General features: G+C 43.0%; 3 protein-coding genes and 1 long non-coding RNA gene across 10 annotated transcripts in view; 3 read left to right on the forward strand and 1 right to left on the reverse strand.

Moving 5' to 3' along the window:
* pdhx (pyruvate dehydrogenase complex component X) overlaps window positions 1–3,693 on the reverse strand; it is a 16,060-nt gene extending 12,367 nt beyond the window's left edge. The window contains exons 1-3 of one of the 7 annotated variants that reach the window (XM_016563962.1): window positions 3,392–3,413; window positions 1,892–1,965; window positions 1,705–1,788 (exon numbers count right to left, since the gene is read on the reverse strand). In XM_016563962.1, coding sequence (XP_016419448.1) covers window positions 1,705–1,765 — 61 coding nt within the window. In that variant the 5' untranslated portion in view covers window positions 1,766–1,788; window positions 1,892–1,965; window positions 3,392–3,413. Of the gene's footprint in view, window positions 1–1,704; window positions 1,792–1,891; window positions 1,966–2,829; window positions 2,926–3,391 lie in introns of those variants that run through there. The other 6 variants (XM_016563960.1, XM_016563961.1, XM_016563956.1 and 3 more) reach the window with 6 other exon arrangements.
* Window positions 3,694–3,851: 158 nt separating this feature from the next.
* On the forward strand, window positions 3,852–4,842 carry LOC107748943 (uncharacterized). The gene is made up of 3 exons (XR_001640976.1): window positions 3,852–4,191; window positions 4,509–4,528; window positions 4,617–4,842. It is a non-coding gene; the product is annotated as an uncharacterized LOC107748943 (long non-coding RNA).
* Window positions 4,843–5,489: 647 nt separating this feature from the next.
* Window positions 5,490–7,298, forward strand: chmp1a (charged multivesicular body protein 1A). Its single transcript, XM_016563973.1, has 3 exons — window positions 5,490–5,612; window positions 5,697–5,890; window positions 6,066–7,298. The coding sequence occupies exons 1-3, from the start codon at window positions 5,490–5,492 to the stop codon at window positions 6,085–6,087; spliced, it is 339 nt and encodes a 112-aa protein (XP_016419459.1). The 3' UTR covers window positions 6,088–7,298.
* Window positions 7,299–8,529: 1,231 nt separating this feature from the next.
* slc10a3 (solute carrier family 10 member 3) lies at window positions 8,530–10,623 on the forward strand. The gene has a single exon (XM_016563964.1). It carries the CDS (start codon window positions 8,901–8,903, stop codon window positions 10,284–10,286), a length of 1,386 nt encoding a protein of 461 aa, XP_016419450.1. The 5' UTR covers window positions 8,530–8,900; the 3' UTR covers window positions 10,287–10,623.
* Window positions 10,624–12,793: the final 2,170 nt, after the last annotated feature.

Genomic DNA, 12,793 nt, shown 5'->3' on the forward strand with positions numbered 1-12,793 from the left:
ACACACACACACACACACACAGACACAGACACACACACACACACACACAGACACAGACACACACACACACACACACAGACACAGACACAGACACACAGACACACACACACGCAGACAGACACGCACACGCACGCACACACACATTCAGTCAGACCAGCATTAGAGCTGTTAAGAGTTATTTTGCTCATATTATGTATTTTTCAGCTCCTGCAGACTCTCTGTACACATTTATCCAACAGTTACACCACTGACCAGTCTTTGTAAGAAGATTACACTTTGTAAACATTTTTAAATTTTATATTTTTATTTTGGTACCTTCAAGTACATATGATTTTTAAATGTTCCTTTTGTAACCTTTTTTAACTAGTGCTGTTTTTCCCCTTGCAGAGATCAGTTTGTATGCACCTGGTAACAGCAGCTGATGTCTCTAGACCAGCGGTTCTTAATAGAGTATGCCGAGCGTCACCTGACCAAACCCGGAAAACAGGTCTCATCGCTTCCGCTTGTCGGAGAACGTGCTAACAGCCGTAATAAATAACAGCGCTATGTATGGACTTTTAAGATGATCAGTTAAACTAGCTAGCTGTTTTTATTGTTGACGTTTTATTTAACTGTTATATCTAAATGTTAGTGAAAAGAATAAAAATAAAAAACTTTTAGATATCAGTCTGCATATGTGATGGACACTGGTTATGATAATCTTTGAAGGCATCTTGAGTAAAACTGCTTCATATTTAACGAAGCATATGCAAAGCGCTTGAACCGGAAGCGACGAGACCCGGATAACAGAATACGGAAGTCTGTTGCACATAACCCCTATCCTGCCCTGTGTCCGAAATCACCCCCTATGTGCAATTTAGTAATTGTGCTGCTTCTAATTCAGTGATAAAAAGCAGCTGCAAATGTTGTACACTGCTGTAGGAGTGCATGTTTTTGGCTCGTCCTAATACTCACACTTGCGATCTTTGCCACTTGAGAGCGTTTTTTGAGGTAATGTGTAATGTATTGGTATTGGTATTGATATATAACATTTTTGAACAATACCCAGCCCTAATTAGATATTACATATAATTTGGTAGTAAAACAAAGTGTTACACATTCTATTTGGTGCAAAGATGAATATGTTTATTTTGTACAACATTTGCAGCTGCTTTTTATCACTGAATTAGAAGCACCACAATTACTCAATTGTGTCGTCTGTTATAGGGACTACTGAACAGACATTTAGAAGTTTATTTTAAAATGCAAAGTATTGAATGAGTGAGTGAGTGTGAGTGTGTGTGTGTGTGTGCGCGAGTGAGTGAGTGAGTGTGTGCGAGTGAGTGAGTGAGTGAGTGAGTGTCAGGTAATGAAAAGGTCCACACACTCGTGCACTTGAACACTTGAGCCAAACACAGTAAATACATCATGAACGTAGACAAGTGGTCAAAAGCAAAGACCACAAGTGTGAGCATCTGCATGGGCCCTTTATCTCCCTCATATATTTTAATGTTCAGCTGGAAGCAGTAAACGTAGACATTTCAAAATAAGAGTCCTTGTGTATTTCAGGCTTATTTATACATTTTAAGCCCAAAATCCAAAATAGATCGACTAATTATTAATGTTAATTTGTGCTGGTCTTAAAAAGTGTTAAATTTGATTAAAAAAACTCTGCAGAAATCCTGGCATGCCTTCTCATCGATGTATTTGCGAGAAATGACTAACCTTCTTTCTTCAGCCATTTAACAATGTTTCCCTCCTCCATGGTGGGCGAGAGCGCTGGCATCTGCAGCTCCAGAGGAGCGACCCCTGCAGGACACACAAACTACATCAGACACATGCATCGAATCCAGACGCATGGACAGGAGGTGTGTGGCATTCTGGAGGATCGCATAAAAAAACATACATATACACACAAATGCTAAAAATGGACAGTGCTGATTCTGGATGCTGATTGGTCAGTACAGTGTTTCTTCTGTCACAGTCCTGGGCAGACGGCAAAACAAACAAATTAAAAAAATTAAATAAAACATACTGGTCAAGGGACAATGCTAACATGGAGGATGCCATAGTGAAAATACATTTACATATGTACTTAATAAAAAACCCTGCAATTGTACTTGTGGTATAATAAAGAACTTAAAGTCTGCTGAATTGGAAAAACTAATTTTGTCCTTAATGTGCAGAAGTAGTGCTGAAGTCCAACTAAAGATATGAGGTTTATTTGATTGTGCTAAAGTGGAACTATTGCAAGTATATTTCAGGTACACTTTCAATATCTAGTATTTAAAGACCAATATTATTCAAAGATCATACAATCCTCATCAATAGTGACATTAAAACACATTTTAGGCTTAATATTAAGAAATGTGCATTGTGCACAAGTAGTACTCCAAATAACATTACATTATAATTTTTAGATCAGTAAGTCTCAAGTGATATGTTATTAGATTTGAACTATATTTAGTATGAAATAAATGTAATTGAAATATATTACTTTTTTTACTGAGGTGTAGTCTGACTGGGAATGTGTTTATGACACACAACTGCATAAAGAATGATTTTCATGCATGTTAGTCAGTTATATGACATTGGTGACATGCAAATCAGCACAATTTGGATCAACACGGAAAGAGACAGTCCCAAGCAAGTTCTGATTCATTTGTGCCCCAAATGTTGTGTCCATTTAAACTGTTCCAGACTCAACGTTTTAAGGTTGCATTTGATCGATTTAATCATGAAAAATAGCACTTAAACAAATTAAATCCTAAATAAATATAAATATGACAGCAGAGAACAATTACACAATAAAACAAATATTGATCAATGTCACAATCATCTGATACTAACCTGAGTGACGACATGATCAATGATGACTGGAATGAGTCTAGATACAAATATGCTGTATGACAAATGTTTTATGTGTCCTGTCCTCACTCTGTCTGTGTCTGTGTGTGTGTGTGTGTGAGCGTGCGTGTGAGTGTGTGTGAGTGTGAGTGTGAGCGTGCGTGTGAGTGTGTGTGTGCATGTGTGAGCGCGTGTGTGTGTGAGAGTGAGGGTGTGTGTGTGCGAGTGAGTGAGTGTGTGTGAGTGTGTGTGTTCAGTGCTTTGCAAAAGAACAACTACTCAGTAATCTAATGAAATCAGCAGCACACAACAATCAACGAAAGCCATCATAACTGTCAGAATCATAACTATAATCATGCTTTCTTAGACTATCACAATCAGTTGTAATGTTATGAATATGGAAATCATGCAGTACCACCGTTACCATTGGATCCCACCATTGTACCAGCGCTTTAGTGTAGAGCAAATACACTCGTCTGCACACAGTGCTGTTATGATGTAAACTGTGCTATAATAAATAAATATGAGTCTTGCCCTTCTGCTGACCTGCCAGAAAAACACTCACCACATACTGACGGCGACTGAAACAAGTGTCTGAAGCCGCTTCCGGTCCAGCCTGCGGTCCACTGGCGTTTATTCTGAATTATTAGTCTGTTTTGAACTGTCAGCTTATAGGGTTTTATGGCTCTCAGAGCAAAGAAAACGGCCCTCCGCCCGAGTCTGATGGACGCCGCCATCGCTGTGCCCTTCTTGCGCTGCAGCGCCTCTTCTTCTTCTCTGCCGCTGCGGGCGGCTCGAGCTCGGGCTCGCTCATTAGCGCCGCCTCGCGGACTGTTCCCTGCACGCTCTCTCTCACTGAGTGCGATACAAGTATCCTACTGTATGCTTCACAGAAAAGAAGAGACTAGGCTGAGAATGGGACACAGCAATCTGAACAGTACACTTCACATTATAGGAAAGCATCAGAATGACTTTTGTGACTATATTGTCAGGTATCATGTAGCTACTAGTTAAATGCAGAAAATATGAAGCAGAGAGAAAGGACTTGATGAAAGAAATGTAAAGATTATGAATGAAAGGAAAATTAGTAAAGAATATACTTAAATGTGCTAGGAGTGGACAAAAAGTGATAGATACTCGCACCGTTCGCTCCAGAGGAGGCGCTAGTGACACATCCGGAGCTCAAGCCGCCGATGAAGCCCGAAGAAGAAGCGGCACGTGACGTCACGATGACGCCGGTGAGCAGCTGAACCCGGAAGAGAGAGAGACGCCCGAGCGGAGACACATAAACAAACGAATCGAGCGGAAAAACATCGAATTAAACCATCAGACCTTATAAAACCGCAGTGAACATTAACATGGACGGTAGGAAAACTCTCGCTCGATGTCTGTTATACACTCCATTTAGGAATGTCATCTGATCAGATTTTCTGTAAGGAATCATGAAATTCATAAATATGAACTGATATGCTGTGTCATCATCACACACGTTAACGTGTGATTGTTGCCAGGCTCTGTGTCATACTGGTGTAGTTGAATTAGTCTATTCTTGTTATCAGTATTAACTCTCAGTGCTGCTGTGTAACTAGAAACATGTAACCTGTAAGGCTCGAGGCCTTTCACTAGTTCTGATCACGTGAGCTGAATGATTGATTGATTGTTGGTGTGTTTCTCTCACACAGACACACTCTTCCAGCTTAAGGTGACTATATATTTCTGTCTTTCCCTCACTATGGATGCACTAATGATGGCAGTCTCCTCTGATCTTTGAATCTTGTCTTTTTCACCAGTTCACGGCGAAGCAGCTGGAGCGACTGGCCAAAAAGGCAGAGAAAGACTCCAAAGCCGAGCAAGCCAAAGTAAAAAAGGTAGAGCAGCAGATGTGAGACGTCACTGCTTCAGGGTGTGTTGTGATAGTGATGTCAGCTTTGTCTGTGAAGAGACTTTCAGCCAGCATAACAGAAAATGTTTTTGAACCAAATCACCTACCCTGCCTTTAAAACCTCAAACAGGGGCGTGTCAGTTATCTTCACCTCGAGTGCTTATGGGTAAAGTCACAGGGTTGTGCTTTTATGCCAAAAATCATTAGGATATTAAGTAAAGATCATGTTCCATGAAGATATTTTGTAAATTTCCTACCGTAAATATATCAAAACTTAATTTTTGATTAGTAATATGCATTGCTAAGAACTTCATTTGGACAACTTTAAAGATGATTTTCTCAATATTTAGATTTTTTTGCACCCTCAGATTCCAGATTTTCAAATAGTTGTATCTCGGCCAAATATTGTCCTATCATAACAAACCATACATCAATGGAAAACTTATTTCTCAATTTAAAAAAAGGAACCATATGACTGGTTTTGTGGTCCAGGGTCACATTTACAACTAAATTAAGTGCTCTAAATGTATTTCTGTTGTCTGTGGAAGGCGTAGGACCATAAAATGTTTGTCCAATCATATTCCTCGGTCCGAGAGCTACGATAGGCTGTTCTACCTGCCTTTCTCTGCTCTGCCGGTGTTTTGGAGGAGGTGTGGCTTTGGAGAGAGATTATGCTGGGAGGGTGGGATCTTACGCTTTCAAAGCTAGCTTGCTATTGCTATCCTGTCCGAAAGCACCTACCCTTCATTTAACAGCTTAACTTGAGGACCTTTTGAAGCTGATGAATCTACTTCAGCAATCTGAAGCTCTGGATAAGGCTCTGAATTCCATGGACCTGCAGAAAGTGTCGGCTGTCATGGACAAGTTCGAGAGCCAGGTTCAGAATCTAGACGTTCATACCTCGGTGAGTGCGGAGATCCTTTGGATCCTATTTCTCATGAGCATTTTAGCCCAGGCCGTGGTCTCTGAGAGCTGCTGGTGTGTGCAGGTGATGGAGGACTCCATGAGCTCTGCCACCACGCTGAGCACGCCGCAGGAGCAGGTGGATGATCTGATCCTGCAGATCGCGGAGGAGAGCGGCCTGGAGGTGGAGGACCAGCTCAGTCAGCTGCCGGCGGGAGCCTCGTCACTGGGAGAGACGTCAGTGCGCTCGCAGGACAAAGAAGACCAGCTCTCCAGACGGTACGTCTCTCACCTCCAGAGTCACCACTCACATTACACCCCAGTAGTTGTGCCTAATATTTCATGTCTTTGAAGCCGTTGAGTGCTCGTTTCATCTGGTTTGGGACCTGTTGTGGTTTACTGATGCATGGACTCGTACTCCGTGTTGGTGACTGATGTTGATGTTGTGTTACAGGTTGGCAGCTTTACGTAACTGATGGCGTTCAGAGATTCAATCAAACCTTTCCTGCGTGGAGGACGCTGGTTTTTATAACCCAGTCCATTTATGCACATTATCTCCCACACTTTATGATGAAAACATGTACTGTCTCTCCTTCGTCTTTGTCAGCTCTTTATTTCTCAGTGTCTCCGTCATCTAACATGACTGTGTCTGTCAGAAGAGCACAAGTCACTTCCCCTCTTTATTTCTGGACGAGAAAGATCAGGAAGCTCATTTCTACTCTACGCAGGGCTTCTGATGCCGAGGAGGGCTCTTGGGTTTTGCTCATTGTCTTTACCGACACTGTGTTGATTGAAGTTTGCATATTTATTTAAACCTGATAGAGACTGATCTGTTCATAACGTCAGTGTAGTATACAGCGCGTGAAATGCATGATTTTCTCCTGAGTTTTCTTCGGTTCCTCATGCCTTACTTAGGTGCTTCTTGCGTTCAGTGCCTCCATCATATTACAAGAGTGTATGAATCCAGCCCAAATATAAACACACACACACACACACCATATTGTAATGGAATCTTATTTTCTCATATTTCTGTAAGAGCCTTTGGTTCCTGCTGCAGTCGTGCGGTGTTTCCTCCGGATCAGCTCGGGTGTAGGGTTAGATCAGTTTCTTCTGAGCATTCATCATGTAAATAAATAAAATCATTCTAATATCAGTTCTGAAATGCGTCTTATTTGGCATGTTCCAGTGCTGCTGTTTTTTAAGCATCTTAGTCCGTTAAACCACATTTGACATGCTGATGTTCACAGCTCGTTCATGCTTGTGAAAGCCTCTGAGCTGAACCTGTAGATTCCTGGTGACAATCCTCGCTGTGGGCAGGTGGGTTTGATTCTGAGCTCGTATGGACAGAAGAACCTGATCAAAGCCACAGAAGCTCTGTTAACAGCACTGTTCTGTCAGTACCATCCTGTACAACACCAAATATGACACGTTTTACACCCAAGTAATGCTGATTTACAGCATGGGAAGACATGAAGTGATGCTAGATGATTGAGAATGTAGAATGCCTCTTCCAGTTATTCATGCCATGAATAACTAGATGTTAGAAATGTTCCACTACACATACATGCTTTATTACCATTACTCTATGTTTATCGAATGCAAGCACATAATAAATGTTCTGATCTTTCTTGTCTGGATGTTTCTTTTTGTTCTTTTCACTGAATAAAATTGCACACTTTTTTAAAAATGTTTTTGAAACAAGTTTCTTCTGCTCACCAAAGGCTTTATTTATTTAAACAGAAATACAGTAAAATGTTGTAAACTAATGTATTTCTGTGATGCACAGCTGTATTTCCAGCATCATTACTGCAGTCTTCAGTGTCACATGATCTTCAGAAATCAGTATAATATGCTGATTTGCTGCTCGAGGAACATTTCTGATTATTATCAATGTTCAGTGTTGTACAGTAAGTAATTTAAGACAATTCGAGTGTCGTGGAACAGAGATTTACAAACAGTGTTAAATCAGCTCAATCATATATGAAGATAAAAATATCAGTCGCTGAATGTCAGGTGAGTTATCAGGGCAGCAAACAATGCATGCAATGGTTTCTGTAATCTGATTCTGAAGAATCTCAACGCATTTTTATTGACAAGTCAAAAGGAAACATTACAGTAGAGAAGGAAAAAAAGCGCGATTGTCTGTGAGGTTAGTCCACAATCGGCTTCCATAGTCTGGGCGACGAGCCAGAGTGCTTCCGTGTGTTTTCCACAGACTGTATAAGGTGTTTTCTGAAGAGTTTCACTGGGCGTTTCTCTCTATAACACCGGTTTCCATCAAACACATGGTTATTCCTGCAGGGGCGCAATGCTGCTCAGAAAGCCCTTTCCTTAATTCAATCTTTTTCAAATATCAGAGGACATTTATGCTTCACTGGAGACATTTCTACACTGAAATTATAATTGTTTAAATGGTTCGTTTTCCAGAATCGGTAACTGATACACAATCGCAAATCCGCTGCGGCAGTCTTTCTGAAACGATCACTTAAAACGCCTCGCCCTGTGACCACAAGCCGCTGTGATTGGTCCATCCTTGCGCGCGTTTAATAAAGTAACGGGTCCCACGTGACCAACGCCGAGTCTGTGGCGTTTCAGCCACTGTTTGGATAATAATTTACACTTGAATAATGATGGAAACATACTTTAAAAGACGCTGTATTGGAATTACGCAGTGAAGAGTTGAATTATGAAAATGAACACTTTCAGAGCTGGTTTCCGCTCTGGTGTTTCTCCGGTTGTGGCTAGAAGGGACACAGCAAAAACCGGACGCTAACAATAAATTTAATTTTCTACCAATTAGATTGTGTTTTATTAACGTCTGCACCTACCCCAACCCGAAACCTACCCATTACAATAATACAAAAATAGTCATTACTGTTGTACAGTGAGAGAAAATGTAGGCTCTATTGATGTGCGCATGCCCAGTAGTTTTCGCCGTATCCCTTCTAGCCCCTCGCTGTTTCTGCAGGGAGTCGCCCAGAGTAACCGCACGAGCTGCTCAGACCGGAATCACGAGCGCTGATGACGGAACAAGAGCAAACATGACGAGAAACACACGGAAATACCGTCTCTGAACTGTTCGTGCTCGATGTTTCTGGGCGGTGCTGAGTGAATCCCTGTCTAAGCCGCCATGAGATGATTGTGAGTCTGATCTTTACGATCATGAGCAGATTTAAAGATGTTATTAGCGGACCGCAGCTGTGTTTGAGCCAGAACGAGGAGAAATATTCCCACCTCTAATGAATCGGTGATTGCACTGGCAGCTCTCAGCGGTGCGGCGGGTGGAGACATGAAGACAGTGCTCGTGTTGAGCTGCCTGCTGTTAATCGCTCAAGCAGAAGATCCCGAAAAGCCCGACCAGAACCAGAACCAGAGCCAGAAGCCCGTCCAGTACCTGTACATCGGCGACGGCTCCTCGCAGGAGTTCGAGTTTCCCCAGAGCACGCGGGGAGTGATCGTCATCTCCAGCAGGTACCGCGGCTCCGGAGGCCGGAAGGGTCGCGAGAGCCTCAAACAGACGGTTCGGGTGAGCTCTCTGGACCCGGACGTGATCTCCATCCTCAACGTGAGCGACAGCGGACGTTCGGGAGCCGCGAGCAGTTACGTCATCAGCATCCAGTCTGGGGTACCGGGAACGGCTCCGCTGCTCATCCAGCTGCTGGACTTGTACAGGGACTCGGAGCCGGTTCTGATCGAGGAGCGGAGCGATTACTCCATCAGGGTGGCGGCAGGCGGCGATGACCCCGCGGCCCGGCTCCTCGAGCCCAGCGCGCTGTCGCACTTCTCCGAGAACCCCGTCCTGTTCGCGCTGCTGCCGCTCATCTTCATCAACAAGTGCGCGTTTGGCTGTAAGGTGGAGGTGGAGGTTCTGCTGGGTCTGCTGAAGAGGCCGGTGCCGCTGCTGCTGGGTGTGGCGGGACAGTTCCTCATAATGCCGCTCTACGCGTACGGGCTGTCCCGCCTGGCGTCCCTTCCCAAGGCGCTGGCGCTGGGGCTGGTCATCACCTGCTCGGCGCCGGGTGGAGGCGGGGGGTATCTCTACAGCCTGCTGCTGGGTGGAGACGTCACCCTGGCCATCAGCATGACCCTCATCTCCACCGTGGTGGCGGCCGCAGCCATGCCGCTGTCCTCGGCGCTGTACGGCTGGCTGCTGGGGGTCAACGCCGCACTCCACGTGCCCTTCGTCAAGATCCTGGGCACGCTGCTCTTCATCGCCATTCCCATCTCGCTGGGCATGCTGGTGAAGCTCCGCCTGCCCTCCGTCACCCGCGTCCTGCTCGCCCTCATCCGCCCCTTCAGCTTCGTGCTCATCGTCGGGGGGATCTTCATGGCCTATCAGATGGGCTCCTCCATCCTGGCCAACGTGCAGCCTCCGATCGTGGCGGCGGGCGTGACCGTGCCCGTCTGTGGGCTGCTGGTGGGCTGTGGCTTGGCGCGGCTGGCGGGGCTGCCGCTGGCTCAGAGGAAGACCGTCAGTATCGAGGTGGGCGTGCAGAACAGTCTCCTGGCGCTGGCTGTCATGCAGCTGTCGTTCCAGCGGGCCAAGGCCGACTACGCGTCCCAGGCGCCCTTCATAGTGGCCCTCAGCAGCACGTCGGAGATGCTTCTGCTGGTGCTGGTTCACATCGCCCAGCGACGCCTGTGCCTGCCGCCCGCCTCAGGAACCGCCAGCTAAAGCCAAGCACTACTGCCAGAGCGGCCGTGACGCTCGATCAGTCCGCGGGCCGCTGAAGTGTTTCTGTCTTACTACCAAAGGCCTTCGCTCATTGTGGCCATTTTTATTTCAGCCTCTTTTTTAAATCAGATTTTAATTAACACAGTCTTATGCGTATTAAAATGACAGTGTTTACGGAAGATATGAGATATTTTTCTAAGTAATTTTGCGATATGTTCTTTTGTAATTCTGATGCTTTGTTTGTATCTTGTTTCGAGATGACGTGTGATGATGATGTTGCTGTGATTGAACCATGTGCTGAAACAATGGTGACATGTGATTAAATGCTTTTTGACAAGACAAAAGAAGTGTCTTTCAGTATTTCACCATGACTTATATTTATTCATGCCTGCAGAGCTCAACCATTCTCCTCGTCAATCCCACATGCAAGTTCAAATCAAAGTTGCCCTTTTTCAAATTCATCAGATCATGCTGTCTGTCCAAAATATGTGATTTGTATCAACATCCAGACAGCGTGACGGTGAGCTGTTAACCCTTATCCTGAGTTCTCTGGGCAGCACATGCTTATCTGTAGTGCAAAGCTCATCTGAAGAGAACTGGGGCCGGATTCACAAAACATTTCTCAGAAATTCTTCTTAACTGCTATTTTCTTCTTCTTTTTTAACTTAAGAGTAAAGTTAGGAATATTTTGGTCATGCTTTTCTTAAAGCCTTTATGTATAATGAATTATAAATGGTTATTAAAGGGTACAATGCATAATGTAATGTGCATTTGTAATGCATTATATCTTGTCGTAAATAATTTTAACCGAATTTGAAATGCATAGTGTAACAATGATAAGTGTTATACTGTATTAACTGTGGTTACAGTTATTCATGAGATTGTACAATGCATTATAAGGTGTATTACAAGGCATAATTCATGCATTAAAACTACTTTTATAATGCATTATACATAAAGGCTTTAAGTAAAGTGTTACCAATATTTTGCATTTCTTAAGAATGCACTTATCTTTTTCTTACAATATTTTTTTGTTCTAAAGATAAAACTTTAGAGGGATTTGAATTCCTAGCAAAAATGTTCTTTAAACTCACTGTGAATAACCTCCAGCCTGCCATAAATCTTGTCTTCTTATGATTATTATTACTTTATAAAGGCGAGACAGCGAGGATCACAAACAGTAACACCAAAGCTTCTCTTCTTACGGAATAAAAGGTTCTTAACAAAACATTTGAGAACTACTTAAGAATTTTTTCAAGAATTGCACTTACATCTTAATTCATCTTAAGAAATGTAACTTCTTACTTTTTCATAAAAAGCTTCATGAATCTGGCCCCTGATCTGAAAAGGTTTGTTTAAGCTTCAGTTTTTTCAGCAACTGAAAAAGAGGCAGATATTGATGTTGGTTTGTTGACGTTCATTTGTCACAGACCCGGTTCTGCATTGGCTTTTTCTCCGAGGTTAAGCAGATGTGCTTGTGTTGTTGTGTCATGCACTGAACTGGTGTTCATTTTGAATTACACTATAATATACTTACTGAACAGATGGTTTGCAACCACATTGACAGCGTCACATCCACGTGATTGTGAATATCATGGATCGACGTGTTGGAGTGTGTGCAGACAGTATTGGCTTTGTGTTTGAGACAACTGACCCACTTAAACTTTCATCCAGCCCTCATTTTGTTGCAGTGTAACACGGTCAGTCCTGTTTTCTCGGGTATTAAATATGGCTGTGGCTAAAGAGCATGTCCTATCTCATGTTCACCATCATGACTAACATCTATTGAAGGAATAGTTCACTGTCATCATTTACTCATCTTTGTCTCATTCTAAACTCATGATTTCATTTCGTCTGTGGAACACAAAAGACAATGTTTGAAGAATGTCTCCGCTGTTTTTCAGTGAAAGCCAATGGGATCCAAGGTTCAAGCTCCAAAAGGACACATGGGTTGGGTAAAAACTGTACCACTGGAGTTTGGATTACTTTACTTTGGTTACCTTTATACGTATGTCCTTGTTGCAGCTTGAAGCTGGATCCCATTGACTTTAGGTAAAAACGACATTCTTTAAATAACGTGTTCCACAGAAGAAAGAAAATCATACAGGTTTGAAATGATATAAAGACAGAGTATAGATTTTCGGGTGAACTATCCCTTTAAGCTCTGCATGAGCTTGATCTTTACTCTAGTGGTCTTTGCTCTTTCTTCTGCTCGTTTACAGGCAGGGAGCTGAGTGATCTGTGATGGTGCTTTGTTTATTGTATTGATTGTATTTCTCCATCAGTGCATCAGCAAAAAAATTATAATGTTTTTTGTTCCTAATGGATGCATTTGTTGTAATATATCGCAAACCTTTGAAATGCTCTCAAGTTTTCATATCCACATATTCAACATTAGTCTGCCAGTGCTCCTCTGACTGCTTAATAGGAGTTATTTTAATGATTAACAGGAAAACTGTTCCATCCGTGTGAAACTTCATAGGAACAGAAAACTCAGTTTGTTTTAG

This window comes from Sinocyclocheilus rhinocerous, unplaced genomic scaffold (assembly GCF_001515625.1).
Source record: "Sinocyclocheilus rhinocerous isolate Xijiao unplaced genomic scaffold, SAMN03320098_v1.1 scaffold1401, whole genome shotgun sequence".
In the NCBI taxonomy this organism is placed as follows: Eukaryota; Metazoa; Chordata; class Actinopteri; order Cypriniformes; family Cyprinidae; genus Sinocyclocheilus; species Sinocyclocheilus rhinocerous.